We start from the raw sequence: 19,150 nt of genomic DNA, 5'->3' as shown, positions 1-19,150 counted from the left end.
GCCTGACCACCTCATTTACTTCATACATTTTAATTTTTTAATCTATATATTATTAAAATTAATAAGACTGTACCTGGGTATAACAATTATAAATAACAAGAAAAGCTGGCTGAGCACATAACAAAAGCAGAACATTGAAATGCTCCAGTCAAAATCTTGAGCATCTTATAGAAACAAACAAAAAGCAGAGATGCACAAGTTGTTCCATCACCAGAATGCAGTTAAGCGGTGTTCCTACAAGGATCTAATGGTCTCTTTATACAGAAGTTGAGGCCAAGTTATTTACATCATTGGATTGTTTTGGAGAGAAGGCAGGTCTCTGGAAAACAATTGGGGGTGCAGGCTGAGAGGAGGCTCTCGAATATACATATATAACATCATTGGATGAAAACAAGGGGTTGAGAGGAGCTCCGATATACATATATACAATTATGAGAGGCATAGATAGGGTACAGTCAGAACCTTTTCCCCAGGATGGAAATGATAAAGATTAGTGGATATATCTTCAAGGTGAGAGGGGAAAAGTTTAAAAGGAGGTGCAGGACAATAGACTGGTGGGTGTCTAGAACAGTGCTTCTTAAACTGGTGAATGGTTCTTTTCACCCAAGGGTGGATGAAACGAGACGGGTGAATGAAAGGTGAATGACTTAATTTATTCAGATATTTATATATTTTTTTCTATACTTAAAAAAGGCATTGACATTAAAGTGGTTAGTAAGCTCTTATTGGTTTTAATGGCAGTGGAGCTGGAAATTTGATGTTTTTTTTCTCTCTACCTACGGTTTTCTAATTTCAAAGTAGCAGGATATTTCCCAAGTTTACTGTAATATAACCTTTTAGGGAAGACCAGACGAGCCAGTGGGATCATAAATTTATAAATAGCAACACTGGAGGATCGCCGTAGGCAACTGTTGAACTGTTACTTTACTTTGTGTAGCAATTAAGCTACCAAAGTTGATATTTGGTGGTATTGTGAGCTTTCGTCGGGGAGAGTTATAGAAATTTATTAGTTGGATTGTAATATATTAAATTGCATACTCCATCGTTTTTTGAGGTAGTTTTCCAAGAAAAAAACTGCAATAATCAAAGGTTGAAAGGGTAGGATGGGACTGAAACCCAGTGTTTAAACATTGGAATGGTTTTTTTTTAAATCATTCTAATAGAATGATTTTCCAACTCCAGTGGTAATTAACTTTTTTTCCCCACTCCTAGTTTTCTTTACATATTTTTAGGGTGTTCAAAAAGTTGAATAAAATAAACACTTAAGAAATTAGTTAATTTATGTTTTTTGCTCATGTGACAAAATAAATTATATAAAATTATACACAAGAGAGAATAAGATGAAAATGACCAAAAAACATAAGAACATTTAGTCAAGGGTGAATGAAATTTTGTGATAAAGACTCAAGGTTGAATGACACTGAAGTAGTTTAAGAAGCACTGGTCTAGAACACGCTGCCTGGGTGTGGTGGCAGAGGCAGATGCGACAGGTGTTTAAGAGGCTTTTGGATAGGTGCATGGAAATGCAAGGAATATAGGGATACCAATCTGTTCCCTTATGCAAGGAGTCTTGACGGGCTGTATCTAAAGGTATAGTATCCGAAAGATCGTTGTAGTCAAGAATAATTCAATGTTTCCATGATTCAACGATACTTTGTCACATGTACCTACAGTGGCTTGCAAAAGTTTTCATACCCCTTGAACTTTTTTCACATTTTGTCACGTTACAAACACAAACGTAAATGTATTTTATTGGGATTTTATGTGATAGACCAACACAAAGTGGCGCATAATTGTGAAGTGGAAGGAAAATGATACATGGTTTTCAAATTTTTTTACAAATAAAAAACTGAAAAATGTGGCGTGCAAAAGTATTCAGCCCCCTTTACTCTGATACCCCTAAATAAAATCCAGTGCAACCAATTGCCTTCAGAAGTCACCTAATTAGTAAATAGAGTCCACTTGTGTGTAATCTAATCTCAGTATAAATACAGCTGTTCTGTGAAGGCCTCAGAGGTTTGTTAGAGAACATTAGTGAACAAACAGCATCATGAAGCCCAAGGAACACACCAGACAGGTCAGGGATAAAGTTGTGGAGAAGTTTAAAGCAGGGTTAGGTGATAAAAAAATATCCCAAGCTTTGAACATCTCACGGAGCACTGTTCAATCCATCATCCGAAAATGGAAAGAGTATGGCACAACTGCAAACCTACCAAGACATGGCCGTCCACCTAAACTGACAGGCCGGGCAAGGAGAGCATTGATCAGAGAAGCAGCCAAGAGGCCCATGGTAACTCTGGAGGAGCTGCAGCGATCCACAGTTCAGGTGGGAGAATCTGACCACAGGACAACTATTAGTCGTGCACTCCACAAATCAGGCCTTTATGGAAGAGTGGCAAGAAGAAAGCCATTGTTGAAAAAAAGCCATAAGAAGTCCCGTTTGCAGTTTGCCACTAGCCATGTGGGGGACACAGCAAACATGTGGAGGAAGGTGCTCTGGTCAGATGAGACCAAAATTGAAGTTTTTGGCCTAAATGCAAAACGCTATGTGTGCCGGAAAACTAACACTGCACATCACCCTGAACACACCATCCCCACTGTGAAACATGGTGGTGGCAGCATCATGCTGTGGGGATGCTTTTCTTCAGCAGGGACAGGGAAGCTGGTCAGGGTTGATGGGAAGATGGATGGAGCCAAATATAGGGCAATCTTGGAAGAAAACCTGTTAGAGTCTGCAAAAGACTTGAGACTGGGGCGGAGATTCACCTTCCAGCAGGACAACGACCCTAAACATACAGCCAGAGCTACAATGGAATGGTTTAGATCAAAGCATATTCATGTGTTAGAATGGCCCAGTCAAAGTCCAGACCTAAATCCAATTGAGAATCTCTAGCAAGACTTGAAAATTGCTGTTCACAGACGCTCTCCATCCAATCCGACTGAGCTTGAGCTATTTTGCAAAGAAGAATGGGCAAAAATTTCAGTCTCTAGATGTGCAAAGCTGGTAGAGACATACCCCAAAAGACTTGCAGCTGTAATTGCAGCAAAAGGTGGTTCTACAAAGTATTGACTCAGGGGGGCCGAATACTTTTGCACGCCACACTTTTCAGTTTTTTATTTGTAAAAAAATTTGAAAACCATGTATAATTTTCCTTCCACTTCACAATTATGCCCCACTTTGTGTTGGTCTATCACATAAAATCCCAATAAAATACATTTACGTTTGTGGTTGTAACGTGACAAAATGCGGAAAAGTTCAAGGGGTATGAAAACTTTTGCAAGCCACTGTAGGTCCAGTGAAATTCCTTGTTTTGCATACAATACACAAAGTGCGTAAAGAGTCACCACGTATCTGGCGCCAACAAAGTTACAAAGTACTCCTGAACAGTCCCTCTTTCTTCACAAAATAACTTTGTTAAAGGATAACACATTTTAAATGTCTTTATGTTCTTAAGTTTGTGGAAGGGAGTCCTCTGACGACCCTATTTGTCCTCTACTCAATTTAACAAGGAGTCTAGATCGATCAGAAGACTGATGTTGATGTGGGCCATGATGTGGGAATTGAATGCAACATCTCCAAGTTTGCGGATGACACAAAGCTGGGGGGCAGTGTTAGCTGTGAGGAGGATGCTAGGAGGCTGCAAGGTGACTTGGATAGGCTGGGTGAGTGGGAAAATGCATGGCAGATGCAGTATAATGTGGATAAATGTGAGGTTATCCACTTTGGTGGCAAAAACAAGAAAGTAGACTATTATCTGAATGGTGGCCGATTAAGAAAAGGGGAGATGCAATGAGACCTGGGTGTCATGGGATACCAGTCATTGAAAGTAGGCATGCAGGTGCAGCAGGCAGTGAAGAAAGCGAATGGTATATTAGCATTCATAGCAAAAGGATTTGAGTATAGGAGCAGGGAGGTTCTACTGCAGTTGTACAGGGTCTTGGTGAGACCACACCTGGAGTATTGCGTACAGTTTTGGTCTCCTAATCTGAGGAAAGACATTCTTGCCATAGAGGGAGTACAGAGAAGGTTCACCAGACGGATTCCTGGGATGTCAGGACTTTCATATGAGGAAAGACTGGATAGACTTGGCTTGTACTCGCTAGAATTTAGAAGATTGATGGGGGATCTTATAGTTCTTAAGGGTTAGGACAGGGAAGATGCAGGAAGATTGTTTCCAATGTTGGGGAAGTCCAGAACAAAGGGTCACAGTTTAAGGATTTCCTTAAACCTTTCCGAGAGTTTCCCTTGTGAAACCAGTTCTGACTTCTGCTTCCGAAATGATTGGAATGTGTCAAGGCAAAACATGTTTGCCCGCTCAAAATGGGCAAAAAAGGAATTGAGCTTATCCGACAGAGATGAGTAGTTGACAGAGATCACTCCTGATTTTGGTCTGCAATCCATAGGCACAGCAACAGGATCAAAGGATCAATGTGATTTAGAGCTATAAGACAATACGACCTACTGTAGGAGTGGAATTAGACCATTCGGCCCATCAAGTCTACGCCACCATTCAATCTTGCTGATCTATCTTTCCCTCTCAAACCCATTCTCGCCTTCTCCCCATAACCTTTGATACCCATACTAATCAAGAACCTGTCAACCTCTGCCATAAATAGACATATGATGAACGAAAGGATCGACTGGGTTTATATTCACTGGAATTTAGAAGGGTGAGAGGGAATTTTATAGAAACATATAGAATTCTTAAGGGATTGGACAGGCTAGATGCAGGAAAAATGTTCCCGGTGTTGGGGCAGTCCAGAACCATGGGTCACAGTATAAGAATTAAGGGGCAGGTCCTATTTAGGACTGAGGTGAGGAAAAACATTTTCACCCAGAGAGTTATGAATCTGTGGAATTCTCTGCCACAGAAGACAGTGGAGGCCAATTCATTGGATGTTTTCAAGACAGAGTTTTAGCTCTTAGTGAATCAAGGGATTTGGGGAGAAAGCAGATACTGCATACCGATTCTGGATGATCAGCCATGATCACATTGAATGGCCGAATGGCACCTATTTTCTATGTTTCTAAAAATACCCAATGTCTCTGCCTCCACAACCGCCTGAGACAAAGAGTTCTACAGATTCATCACCCTCTGGCTAGAGATTCCTCATGTCCATTTTGTAAGTCTGTCCCTTTACTCTGAGGTTGTACTCTCAAACTTTAGTAAATTGACCGAATGAACTCGGTAACTAATTATTTAAGAAAGAACTGCAGATGCTGAAAAAAATCGAAGGTAGACAAAAATGCTGGAGAAACTCAGTGGGTGAGGCGGCATCTATGGTGCGATAGAATAGGTGATGTTTCGGGTCGAGACCCTTCTTCAGAACTAATTAGGTATGGTTGAGAAGTGGAGGCGAGCCGAAAGTAAAAGTAGCGCTGGCCAAATTTCACCAAGAGCATTGAAGCTGGCATGGGTTTTAGTATTAACAGAAATTCAAATTAGCTCTATAGAAAATAATCCCATCCTATTGCTCAAAGTTCAAATCTACTGCAACTCGAACTATTTAAAAGCACCCCTTCTATAGTTCATTGGGCATCCCAATCTCCAAGATGGCAATTCCATAAGCACGAGTGTAATGCAGTAACTACTTACATAAAATCTGGCATGTGAGACATCGGAAGGCACTGCTACATTATACGGACCGACAGCTTTATAAAGGCACCGATTGTGTCGAACCAGCACACCTTGTGGCCAAATCGTTGTGTCAGACCATCTGAAAGCAAATTTAAAATGGAAATATATTAACACGTGCATAACAAAAGCTTTCATTGCACCTTGCGCACATGACAATAAACTATACTAATATAGCGGCCTGGAAGCCAAGTACAATAGATGGTGGTAAAACAAAGTACTGAAGAAGATAGACACAAAATGCTGGAGTAACTCAGTGGTTCAGGCAGCATCTCTGGAGTGAAGGAATGGGTGACGTTTCGGGTCGAGACCCTTCTTCGGGGGGGGTGTGAGGAGATAGTGGGAGGGATGGGCGCACAATAGGTTAGAGTGGGAGGGGAGTTCAGTTGCTGAACATTTACTCTATTTAAATACATTAATTATACACCTCAATATATTTAGAAACATAGTGGGTGCAGGAGTAGTTCAGTTGAGCTGAACTGCCATTTATATATCATGGCTGTACATTAATTACCTGCACCTCAATATATTTAGCCACAAAGCACATCTAACTCCCTCTTAAATATAAATTTGGCCAATTTAATTCCACAAAAACTCTCTGTGAAAAAGTTCATCAAACCATGATGAGATGCTCACAGGACCACCGCAGCCAATTTAAAAGCAAATACAAATTAAATTTAGCCAATTTAATTAAAAATCAAATGAAATTTTACATTAGAGAAAACACCAAAAAAGTAAAAGTAATATCTAAAGTAATAATTATAATTATGTAGTAATTTTCTAAATAATAAATCATAATTTATAATTAATTATAGCCATTTACAACTCTTATTTTAATTTTAATTCTTATTGTCAAGCTCTGCCTATAAAAGTTTTTATTTTTAAGATGGTAATTTTACATTCCCCAATATCCTGAACTTAACTTCATTTTAAATTATCATAGGACCACGTGCTCTTCACACTCTGCAGCCTACAATGCCTACATTAAATCAGAAGAACTATGGCCAGTTCTAAGTGTACAATGGCCCAGTGAATTTACAAGTGCCTGCATGAACATAACGCTTACATGTGCTGCGGTGTATTACTGTAAGAACCATGCTCCATCTTCTGCCATTTCCCCAGGTGAGCAGCTGATTTGTGGAGTAGATCACGGTACCTGGGAGGCAGTAGTTGACTCATTAACATCACAAAGGCATTTACCCAAACCATGATGAGATGCTCACAGGACCACCGCATGTCATAGTACTGTGTACTCTGTAACAAAGAGTCAGGTTAGAAAACATCAGACAATACAGTGGCAAGATAGTGCAAAAACAGACTGCTTTAGAGAGTATGAAATATGTAATAATTTTAAAGTTTCATCCAGTGATTCTACATTTTGCCCCACATTATTACATTTAGCAGATGCTGGCTTACAAAGAGAGACAATTAACAATTGACTCCGAGAGTCTCAATCAAATCTCAGGTCAAATGTGACCCTCAGCAATATTGATGAAGACACGGTAAGAAAGGACAGTGCTGGCATAAGTCAGCGGGTCACACAGCACATCTGGAGATCATAGAAAGGCAATGTTTTAGATTGGGACCCCTCTTCAGCTCTCCAGAAATGCTGCCTGACTGCTGAGCTATTCCAGCACTTAAAAAAAGTTTGATTTTAGTTTAGTTTAGAAAGAGGCCTTTTGGCCAAACGGGGTCCATACAGACCATCAATCACCCATTCACACCAGTCCCATGTTGTCTCACATTCTCATCCACTAACCACGGACGGAACAGGAAGGGGGGGGGGGGGGGGGATTTTCAGAGGCCGATTAACCTACAAACCCGCACGTCTTTGGGATGTGGGAGGAGACCCGGAGGAAACCTATGCAGTCACAAGGAGAACGTACAAACTCCACACAGATGGCACCCAAGGTTAGGATTGAAACAGGGTCTCTGGCGCTGTAAGGCAGCAGGTCTACCAGCTGTGCCAATCCTGCCCATGATGCAAACTGGGAGGTGTTGCAAGTGTATGTAACTCACTTACTGGAAATAAAGTGATTCTTTGCCTAGGTCTGACAGCTGGTTTATTAGGTGCTTGGAAAAGCCACTGGTCTGACAAATCACTGAACAGGTTTTCTGACAATCTACAAAGGGCATTTCATGCAGACCAGCAGGGCTCTTGGATTTATGTCTAAGCTGAATGCACCAATTCCCGCCAGACATCAGTTTAAAATAGTTGGAGCAGCTTCAGACAGTTGGGGAGGGGGCGAATGACAACACTGGGAATATGGAGAGCTAAAATAGAAAACATCAGCCAACGTTGCACTTGGGATAATTAGTGGAATGCAGTTACGTGTTATGCAATACCACTTCTGTCCTTCAAGCATGGTCATTTGATGTTTGTAGATATTTTGTTCCATTTGAACGGCATGGTCTGATGTGAATTCCTATCGAGATTTGTTGGTCACATTACACACCAGATCGAAAACAAAATTGTGTATTTTGTAGCCTTTCAAAAGCGAAATTACACAAGGTTCAGGAATTTATTCCAAAATGAATATAAATAGTCAAATTGTTGAACCAAAACCACCTTGCTAACCCATAATTTATATTTGGCTCTATTTCAGTGTCTGTAATTTTGAGGCAAAGATGTGCCAGGTCTTCAGCAGTATTCCCTTTGCTAATTGTAACACATTATCATTGCTATTGGTTCTGTCGGGCACTATTTAGACTAGACATGGAAACAAGCCCTTCGGCACACCAGGTCCACACCAACCAGCGATTACCCCATACATAGAAAATAGGTGCATTCGAGCTAGCACCCCCATTCAATATGATCATGGTTGATCATCCAAAATCAGTACCCTGTTCCTGCTTTTTCCCCCATATCCCTTGATGCCCTAAGAGCTAAATCTAACTCTCTCTTGAAAACCAGCACTATCCTACACACTAGGGACAACTTTTTGATGGAAGCCAAGTGACCTACAAACCTGAACGTATTTGGAGTGTGGGAGGAAATCGGAGCATCCAGAGAAAGCCCACGTGGTCACAAGGAGAACGTACAAACTCCGTACATGTGTAGTCAGGATGGAACCCAGGTCTATGGCGCTGTAAGGCAGCAACTCTACCACTGCACCACCGTGCTGCCCTTTAGAAACATAGAAAATAGGTGCAGGAGGAGGCCATTTGGCCCTTCGAGCTAGCACCACCATTCATTGTGATCATGGCTGAACATCCACAATCAGTAATCCGTGCCTGCATTCTCCCAATATCCCTTGATTCCACTAGCCCCTAGAGCTCTATCTAACTCTCTCTTAAAGTCATCCAGTGAATTGGCCTCCACTGCCCTCTGTGGCAGAGAATTCCACAAATTCACAATCTCTGGGTGAAAACGTTTTTTTCTCATCTGTTTTAAATGGCCTTCTCTTTATTCTTAGACTGTGGCCCCTGGTTCTGGACCTCCCCAACATTGGGAACATTTTAATAATAATAATAATAATAATAATAATGCATTTTATTTGTGGGCGACTTTTAGTTAAAACAAGTAAAATCACAAATATTAATAAAATGAAACAAAAACATAGAGCAATAATACATAATTTGGGGAGATAATTCTTCCTGCATCTAGCTTGTCCAGTCCTTTTATAATTTTATATGTTTCTATAAGATATCCTCTCATCCTTCTAAATTCCAGTGAATACACGCCCAATCTTGCCTCACAAGACAGTCCCGACATCCTGGGGATTAACCTCGTGAACCAACGCTGCACTGCCTCAATAGCAAGGATATCCTTCCTCAAATTAGAGGCGATACATGTACTGTACTAGCACTGGCTTAGCGCTGGTCACACCTGGTCCCATAAGAGTTTCTACATCATTTACAGTGCCATTTCACCGTTGTTGACACAGTATTTCACACGAACCTAAATTCAGGCTCATTCGGCACACAAACTCCCATTTTAATGTAGAGCAGCAGAGGAGTTTGTCCTCGCATCCTAGTTTCTCAGCCAACATAAAAGATGACCCTGGATTATTCTGTCATTATCTACACTGTCTACATACAGGAACAGGCCCTTCGGCACACAATGTCTGTGCCAAACAGGATGCCAAGCTAAACTAATCTCCTCTGCCTGCATGTGACCACATCCCTGCATATCCACATGCCGTCTAAAAGCCTCTTAAACACTAGGATCGTATCCGCCTCCACCACCGCCCTTAGCAGCGCCTTCCAGGCACCCATCGCCCTTTCTCCTCAGATGATCATTTATTTCAGATTTCCTATATCGGCTGCATTTTGTTATTAAAAAAAATGCAATAATATCAATTCACATCAATTATGTTAAATCCAGAAAATCAGGCATAGAGGTAATCTCAAGAGAACTCACCTTAACAAAACAAAGGGGCAAAAATGCTACATAGTAGGCACTAAATAGTGAATTGAAGAGAACTTCTTTTATCCTTTTATTAAAATCAATTTTCAAACATTCAACCTCGTTCCGGATAAGATCTGGAGAGAGTGGGCAGGTGTGAGCGGGGATGGATGTTGGATTATTAAACTGTTCTCTGAATGATTCTCGGAGAAGCGTGAAGAAGTCCTTTGGCCTGATGGTGCCCGTATCGAGCTGGTCATTTAATAGAAAACCACAGTCGGCGGGCAATGGCTGGATCCGATTATCTTGGTGGAAGCAACACAGCGGCACGTAAACACCAAACCTGGAGGAGGAAAGAATCAGTGAATTACATTTAACAGCAATCTGCTACGTTGATGAGGGCAGAGCAAGCGAGCAGGGTTAAAAGCCGAGGATTCAAGAAAGTTGCCAGCAACAATGGACAATGACAGGATACTTAAAACGAGAGGAAGGGAATGGAAAGAATGAAAGCGTAGAGCAGATAGACAAAATTCTGGAGTAACTCAGTGGGGCAGACACCTTCTCTGGAGAGAAGGAATGGGTGACGTTTCGGATCAAGATCCCTCTTCGAACTAGTACTACAGCAATAGGAGTAAGAACATGAATGCAAATCAAAGGATCAAGTACAAGTGAGTTTATTGTCATGTGTCCCTGTATAGGACAATGAAATTCTTGCTTTGCTTAAGCACACAGAAAATAAAAATAGTAGGCATTTACTAGAAAACAGATAAATGTGTCCATATACCATGATATAAATATATACACACATAAATAAATAAACTGATAAAGTTCAAATAGCAGAAAGTGGTTATTAATAATCAGAGTTTTGTCCGAACCAGGTTTAATAGCCTGATGGCTGTGGGGAAGTAGCTATTCCTGAACCTGGTTGTTGCAGTCTTCAGGCTCCTGTACCTTCTACCTGAAGGTAGCAGGGAGATGAGTGTGTGGCCAGGATGGTGTGGGTCTTTGATGATACTGCCAGCCTTTTTGAGGCAGCGACTGCGATGAATCCCCTCGATGGAAGGAAGGTCAGAGCCGATGATGGACTGGGCAGTGTTTACTACTTTTTGTAGTCTTTTCCTCTCCAGGGCGCTCAAATTGCTGAACCAAGCCACGATGCAACCGGTCAGCATGCTCTCTACTGTGCACCTGTAGAAGTTAGAGAGGGTCTTCCTTGACAAACCGACTCTCCGTAATCTTCTCAGGAAGTAGAGGCGCTGATGAGCTTTTTTGATGATTGCGTTAGTGTTCTCGGACCAGGAAAGATCTTCAGAGATGTGCACGCCCAGGAATTTGAAGTTCTTGACCCTTTCAACCATCGACCCGTTGATATAAATGGGGCTGTGGGTCCCCCTCCTACTCCTTCCAAAGTCCACAATCAGTTCCTTGGTTTTGCTGGTGTTGAGGGCCAGGTTATTGCGCTGGCACCATATGGACAGTTGCTCGATCTCCCTTCTATATTCTGACTCATCCCCATCAGTGATACGCCCCACAACAGTGGTGTCGTCAGCGAACTTGATGATGGAGTTCGCACTGTGAACGACTACGCAGTCATGGGTATAGAGTGAGTACAGCAGGGGGCTGAGCACGCAGCCTTGAGGTGCTCCCGTGCTGATTGTTATCGAGGCTGACACATTTCCACCAATACGAACAGACTGTAGTCTGTGGATGAGGAAGTCAAGGATCCAGTTGCAGAGCGATGCGCAGAGACCCAGTTCTGCGAGTTTGGTAAACAGTTTGGAGGGGATGATTGTGTTGAATGCCGAGCTGTAATCGATGAATAACACCCTGACATATGAGTTTTTGTTGTCCAAGTGGTCCAGAGCGGAGTGGAGGGCCAGCGAGATCGCATCCACCGTTGATCTGTTGTGGCGGTACGCGAATTGCAGTGGGTCCAGGTTTTTGTCGAGGTAGGAGTTGATTTGATCCATGATCAGCCTCTCAAAGCACTTCATCACCACCGGCGTTAGTGCCACTGGTCGATAGTCATTGAGGCATGTCACCTTACTCTTCTTGGGCACCAGTATAATTGATGCCCTTTTAAAGCAGGTGGGGACCTCAGACCTCAGAAGTGAGAGGTTGAAAATATCTGTAAAAACTCCCGCCAGTTGGTCCGCACAGGTTTTTAGAACACGACCGGGTATACTATCAGGACCAGGAGCTTTTCGGGGGTTCACCCCTCTGAAGGATTTCCTGACGTCGGCCTCTGTGACTGAGACTGAAATGCCATCACAGCGAATGGGGGATCGGGAAGGCACATCAGTATTTTGCCTGTCAAAGCGTGCGTAAAACGCATTAAGCTCGTCAGGGAGTGATGTTTCACCGACATTCGAGCTGCCTCCTGGTTTCGCCTTGTAGGAGGTGATGGCATTCAGGCCCCGCCACAGCTGCCGAACATCTGTCTCATCCTCCAGTTTGGAGCAGAAGTCCCTTTTGGCCTTTTTGATGACCTTACCAAGGTCGTATCTGGACTTCATGTAGGCCACTGTGTCATCGGACATGAATCCCCTGTGTCTGGAATTTATTTATTTATTTTTTTAATAATGTTTTTATTAGAAGTAGACATATTATAAAGTATAGTTACATATTATAGTAAAAAACTTTTCATATACATCAGTCATACATTATTAAAATTTTCCATTGTCGATTACTTCTGCTTCTAATGGTTTTTTTTATATAGAAAAAGAGAGAAAGAGAGAAAAAAAGTTACAAATATCAAAAAAATGGAATGGATTACTTATAATACGTCATTGGAGATAGGTTCGTAGATTATAAAGTATGACTTTTCATCTAATCCTGAGTTCAAGTTTCACTTGGGTTTTTGTGCTGGGCCAATCTATCCCGTCAGATAATTAATGAATGGAGCCCATATTTTATCAAAAAGTTCTTGTTTGTCCATTAAGACAAGTCTAATTCTTTCTAGATATAGGGTCTCCGACATTTCCACAATCCACATTTTAATTGTGGGGGTTATAGGGCCTTTCCAAAATTTTAATATTAATTTTTTCCCGGTTATTATACTGTAGTCGAGGACATTTCTTTGGCTTGTTGTGAGTGTTAAACTTTGCTCTGATATTCCAAGTATTATTAATTTTGTGTTTGGATCCAGTTTTATATTAATAACTTCTGAAATTATTTCAAAAATATCAGTCCAGAAATGTTTAATTTTTATACAATTTGCAAACGTATGTGTTAAATTAGCATCTAGATGTAGACATTTATCACAAATAGGAGAGATTTGTGGGAAGATTCTATTTAGTTTTATTTTAGTGTAATCTATGTAAGACTTTAAATTGTATTAAAGCATGTCTGGCATTTAACGAACATTGATGTATATTTCGTAAACTTTCTTCCCACAAATCTTTCGTTATAGGATGACCTAATTCATTTTCCCATGTGTCTCTATATGGTTCAGACAGTGGTACCTCGTTGTTTAGGAGGGTGTTATAAATATAAGCTATTAATTTTTCAGTGTTAGGATGCTTGTTCAAACATTCATCAAGGATTTCTGGTTCCCTAGTCCTGTAGACTTGTGTGTTAGATTTAACATAATCTCTAATTTGTAGATATCTGAAGAAATTATTTGAGTGCAGTCCATGATTCTGTTGTAACTCCTGAAATGAAAGAAAAGTGCCTTTCCCATAAAGATGTCCAATCTTTTTAATTCCATAATTTTTCCATTTTGTGAAACCCTTATCCAAAAAGGATGGTTTGAATAAGGGATTATTTACAATGAGAAGGCATAGTGGTATATTATTCAATTTTAAAACTTTTTTTAATTGTTTCCAAATTCATATTCCACTATGTATTATGGGGTTTTCCTTATAGGTTTTTTTGTGCAGTTTTGTGGTAGCAAATATGATCGGTCCAATTTCAAAAGGTAAACAGTCTTCCTTTTCCATCATTAACCAATCTGGTTGTTGATCCATTTCTTCCAGCCAGAAATTCATGTTTTTAATATGGACTGCCCAGAAATAAAACAAGAAATTTGGCAAAGCCAAACCTCCATTTATCTTTGACTTACATAAATGTTTTTTACTTATTCTATGATTCTTATAATCCCAGATAAAACTTGTAACAATTGAGTCGACTTTTTTGAAAAAAGTTTTTGGGATATATATCGGGATTAATTGAAATAGGTACAGCAGTTGCGGTAAGAAGATCATTTTTATAGCATTAATTCTACCAAGCATTGAAATGGGAAGTGTTTTCCAGTATTGAATATTCTTGTTTAGTTTATTCAGTAAGGGTGGAAAATTTAGTTTAAATAAAGAGGTATATGTCTTAGTTACGTAGATTCCTAAGTATTTTAATTTATCTTTAACTATTTTAAAAGGGGATTGTTGTAATGTATGTAGATTGAGTTTTGTCATTGGCATGATTTCACTTTTATTCCAATTAATTCTATAGCCTGAGAACTGACCAAATTGAGTTATTAAATTTAATAGATTTGGAATACTAGTTTCTAACTTTGTAATATATATTAGTACATCATCTGCATATAAGGAATTTTTATTCCTTGTTTCTCTAGTGTTATATCCGTATATTCCTGTATGGGTTCTAACGCTTTCTGCTAAGGGTTCGATTGCAAGAGCAAATAATAGTGGGGATAGTGAACATCCTTGTCTACAACCTCTAGAGAGGTTAAATTTAGTTGATAACATTTGGTTTATAACAATTTAACCCATGTACAGTACTTTTCTCCCAATTGAAAATTTTCCATCACCGAAAATAAATATGGCTATTCTACTTGGTCAAATGCTTTTTCAGCATCTAACGAAATAATTGTTAGATCTGCATTAGGAATTCTATTGGAGTATATAATATTGAATAGTCTTCTCAGATTATAAAATGAATAACGTTTTGGAATAAAACCTGTTTGGTCGGGGTGTATTAATTTATTAATCACTAAGCTCGATCTATGAGATAGAATTTTAGTTAATATTTTCTGATCAGTATTCAAAAGGGCTACTGCTCTATATGAACCTAGGTCTTCAAGATCCTTATCCGTTTTTGGTATGATTGTAGATTCATTTAGTTTCTGGGAGTTTCTGTCGAGTGTAAGCGTATTTGTACAGTGTCTGTAGGCGTTGAAAAACCAGATCATAAATTTTTTAATAAAATTCAGAACTTAGACCATCAGGGCCTGCAGCCTTTCCGTTTTTTAAAGATTTAATTGACTCTTCGATGTCTTTTATCGTAATTTCAACACCTAGTGATTCTCTCTCTTTCTGATCTAAAATTTCTGTAGAAATGTTTCCATTCCTGCTGATTGTTCTGTCATTTTAGATGAGTACAATTTTTGATAGTATTATAAAAATCTATCATTAATATCTTTAGGCAGTCTTAGTGTTTCTCCCTTGTCTGTTCTAATTTTGTAAATTGTTTTTTCCCTGTCCAGTTTACGAAGTTGTCGCGCTAATAGTTTTTGTGGTTTTGTGGTGTGTCTGGACTTTAGAAGAGTTCATCCAAGTTCATCTCAAAGTTCATCCAAGGTTTCTGACTGGGAAACACTCGGAAGGTTTTTGTAGGGATGCAGTCCTCCACACATTTCTTTATGAAGTCTGTAACGACTGTGGCGTATTCGTTCAAGTCCGTTGCCGAGTCCTTGAACATTGCCCAGTCTACAGACTCCAAACAGTCCTGGAGTTGTTCTTCTGCAAGAGTTAGATAGGACCCCCCGACCAGCTCTGTGCTGTCCTCACTTCTGGGGGTGCGCTCTTCAGAGTTGACCATGAGGCAGACGCCCCCTCCTCTCCCTTTCCCAGATGCCAGGGTACGGTCCATACGGTGGATGGAGAACCCTTCAGGCTGGACCGCTGAGTCTGGGGAGCTGGGGGTGAGCCATGTCTCTGTGAAACAGAACACAGAGCATTCCCTCAGCTCCCTTTGATAAAGCAGTCTTGCCCTTAAGTCCTCCACTTTGTTTTCAAGGGACTGTACATTAGCCAGTAGGATAGTAGGGAGAGGGGGCCGAAGTCCCCTGCGCTTCATTCTGACCTGGAGTCCTGCCCGTCGGCCACGTTTCCGGACACAATGGAGGCTTCCCCTTTGTTTCCAGGTACTGTACTTGCTGTACCTGCTGTTTCTGCGGACCTGCGCTGGAACGGGGATTCCCTCACAGACGGCAGCTCCAGCTCCGTAACGAACGGGGGTTCCCTCAAAGTCGGCAGCTCCAGCTCCGTTGTTCCTGGGAGATCCAGCCCGTCGGCTCTGGGGGTCATCCTGGGGTCTCCAGGTACCGTACCTGGGATCCTCAGTCGGGTCGGGAGTTCCACAGCCAGCGTGGGAAAGTTTAAAGTCCGGGGTTCCCGCAGCTGCGGGAGATCGCGAAATTGCGAGAGCCTTGAGGTGCTCAAGCAGCTTGTCCGAAACGGCACCGATTTCTGCCGTTTTTCTGATCCAGGTAAGTTGTTGGAAGTTGTAGTTGAGCCTTTTATTTTCCGGAGCTCCGCAAAAGTCGCCGCAGGCAGGCGCCATCTCGCCTTCTGTAGACTCAAGGATACTCAAGCTGCGAACTTAGGACATGGGAATATTCCATACACACAAAGAATTGATGCAGCTCTAGAAGACTCAGGGTTTGACCATATTTGGAGTACTGCCGGAGTGCTGGTCGTTATCACAGGGAGGATGTGGAGACTCTGGAGAGAGTGTTTACAGAGATTTTCAGAGGAAGGTTACCAGAATGATGGATTGGAGGATTTCAGCAACAAGAAGAGGTTGGACAGACTTGCATTGTATTCTCCGGAGTGTTAGAGGTTGATGAGAGACCTGATAGAAGTATATAACATTATGAGAGTCATAGAGGAAAGTCACCTTTTCCCCCTAGGGTGGAAATGTCAACGACTAAAGGGTGCATCTTAAAGTGGGAGAGGCAAAGTATAAAGGAGATGCGCAGGGCAAGTGGTGGATGCCAGGGGTGGTAGTGGTGGATATAATAGTAGCATTTAAGGGGTCTTTAGATAGGCACATGGATATGAAGGAAATGGATCACAAGTATTGGCAGAGGAGATTAATTAAATATGTTCCTTTATCAATTATACAAATATAAAATTGGATACATAAATCAACATAACATATGACAAGGAGGTAATGAATAGGGACAGAGAATACAATTGACCAATTATATTCACAAACAGAAACACAAGGAACTGCAGGTGCTGGAATCTTGAGCAAAACACAAAGTGCTGGAGTAACACAGCAGATCAGACAGCATCTTTGGAGGGAATGATGAGATGATGTTTCAGGTCAGGACCATTCTTCAGACTGATGGACATGAGGGGAGAAAGCTGGAAAAGAGAGGGGCTAGGCCTGGCAAATGATACAGGTGAGGGGAGTATGATTGGCAGAGGGGTGGAGTAAGCGACCGAGGTGAAAACGAGACAAAAGGGCATCAGATCAGGAGAGATGAGGGTAAGTAAAATGACTGTGGGAACGGCATGGAAGATCACCAGAAAACAGTTAATTATTCATCAACCGACAGCATGAAATTGCATTTAGTGTGTAGATAAGTTGTAAAAACATGGGAGTGTAGTTGATGATAACGTGCAGAGATTAAGATGGGTTAGGAAGTGAACTAACGTGATAAAGGGTATAGATGGCTGGCGTGGTGGGCTAAAGGGCCTCGCTCTGCATCAGTGATGGTTTTACTTTTTTAGTCAATCTTTGTCTAAGCATATGTTGATTGGTGGAATGCTTTCAGAAATCCAATGTTAAACTGACAAACCTTTCATTGCCAGCTGTCTTCGTATTTTGAAAAAGGCTGCAAGATTTGTAACTCTCCAATCCTTGGTACCACCGATGTAGTTTTAGTTTAGTTTAGAGGTATAGCATGGAAACGGGCCCACTGAGTCCACGCCGACCACTAATTACCCGTTCACACTAGTTCTATGTTATCCCACTGTCTCATCCACTCCCTACACACCAGGGACAATTTACAGAGGCCAATTAACATACAAACCCGCAGGTCTTTGGAACGTGGGAGAAAACCAGAGCACCCGGAGGAAACCCACGTGGTCACAGGGAGAACGTGCAAACTTCACACAGACAGCATCCGAGGTCAGGAAGAAGCTGGTCTCTGGCACTATGAGGCAGTGGCTCCACCATCTGCACCACCATGTATTTGAAGGGATCTGAATGACCACAGTCAGCACCTCTTCACTCAACCCCATTTTCTTTCACAGCTCTCCTGCAACCAATTTGGGTGGACGCCGTGCACTCTTCAAATCTTCTGTTCTTTATTTGGCTTTATTACTCTCTTAATCTCATCTAGCAACTTTCTCAGACTGAAAAACACCAGTGCCAGCTCATCACTTCTCAAGTACTGCTTGCAGCTTCAAAGCTAGGGCGCCATCTAGTCTCAATGCAAGGTACTGCAGCTGACCAGAAATGCAAAAGATAAAACAAGCTGCTGGGAGTATTCAGCAGCTCAAGTAGCAATCCATGCTTCAGATCGATGACATTTCATTCTTTCATTCATTATTCCTGCACACATGATGGCATTGGTATATTATTGTCACCTGTCAGAGTCACACAGCATGGAAACAGGCCCATCAGCCCAATTTACCCACATGCCTATTCTGCACTAGTCCCACCAGGACTGTGTTTGGCCCATAATTTTCCCTCTAAACCTGTCTTATCACACACCTCTCTAAATGTTTTTTAAACATTGCAAAAGTACCTCCTCCAGCAGCTCGTGCCAGACACCCACCACTCTTTATCTAAAAAGTTACCCCTCAGGTTCCTATTAAATCTCCTCCCCTCCTCACTTTAAACCATTGTCCTCTGGTTCTCAATTCCACTGCTTTGTGCAAGAGACTCTGTGCGTCTACCCGATCTATTCCTCTCACGATTTTGTACACCTCTATAAGATCACCCCTCATCTTCCTGAACTCCAAGGAATAGAGTGCTAACCTGCTCAATCTCTCTCTATAGCTCAGGCCTTTTGAGTCCTGGCGGCTTCCTCTTAAATCATCTCTGCACCCTCTCCAGCTGTACCGTTACACTGGAAAAACTACATTGCGTGTTATCCAGGCCAATCAGAAAGGAAAGAGAACAAAATAGAGTGGTACAGCCACAGAGATAGTGTGGATTAAAAGCAGTGCAAGGGTGGCAACAAGGTAGACTG

General features: G+C 41.4%; 1 protein-coding gene across 1 annotated transcript in view; it reads right to left on the bottom strand.

Moving 5' to 3' along the window:
• The window catches only part of tmem39a (transmembrane protein 39A), a 56,375-nt gene that overhangs the window by 698 nt on the left and 36,527 nt on the right, over positions 1-19,150 (bottom strand). Inside the window, exons 6-8 of the mRNA XM_055644265.1 lie at positions 10,000-10,327; positions 6,703-6,890; positions 5,598-5,718 (exon numbers count right to left, since the gene is read on the bottom strand). Of these exons, the coding sequence (XP_055500240.1) occupies positions 5,598-5,718; positions 6,703-6,890; positions 10,000-10,327 (637 nt within the window). The remainder of the gene's footprint in view (positions 1-5,597; positions 5,719-6,702; positions 6,891-9,999; positions 10,328-19,150) is intronic.

Source organism: Leucoraja erinacea, chromosome 13, assembly GCF_028641065.1.
Source record: "Leucoraja erinacea ecotype New England chromosome 13, Leri_hhj_1, whole genome shotgun sequence".
NCBI classification, from domain to species: Eukaryota; Metazoa; Chordata; class Chondrichthyes; order Rajiformes; family Rajidae; genus Leucoraja; species Leucoraja erinaceus.
Note: the sequence above shows the minus strand (reverse complement) of the source record. Positions and strands in the feature narration are given on the sequence as shown.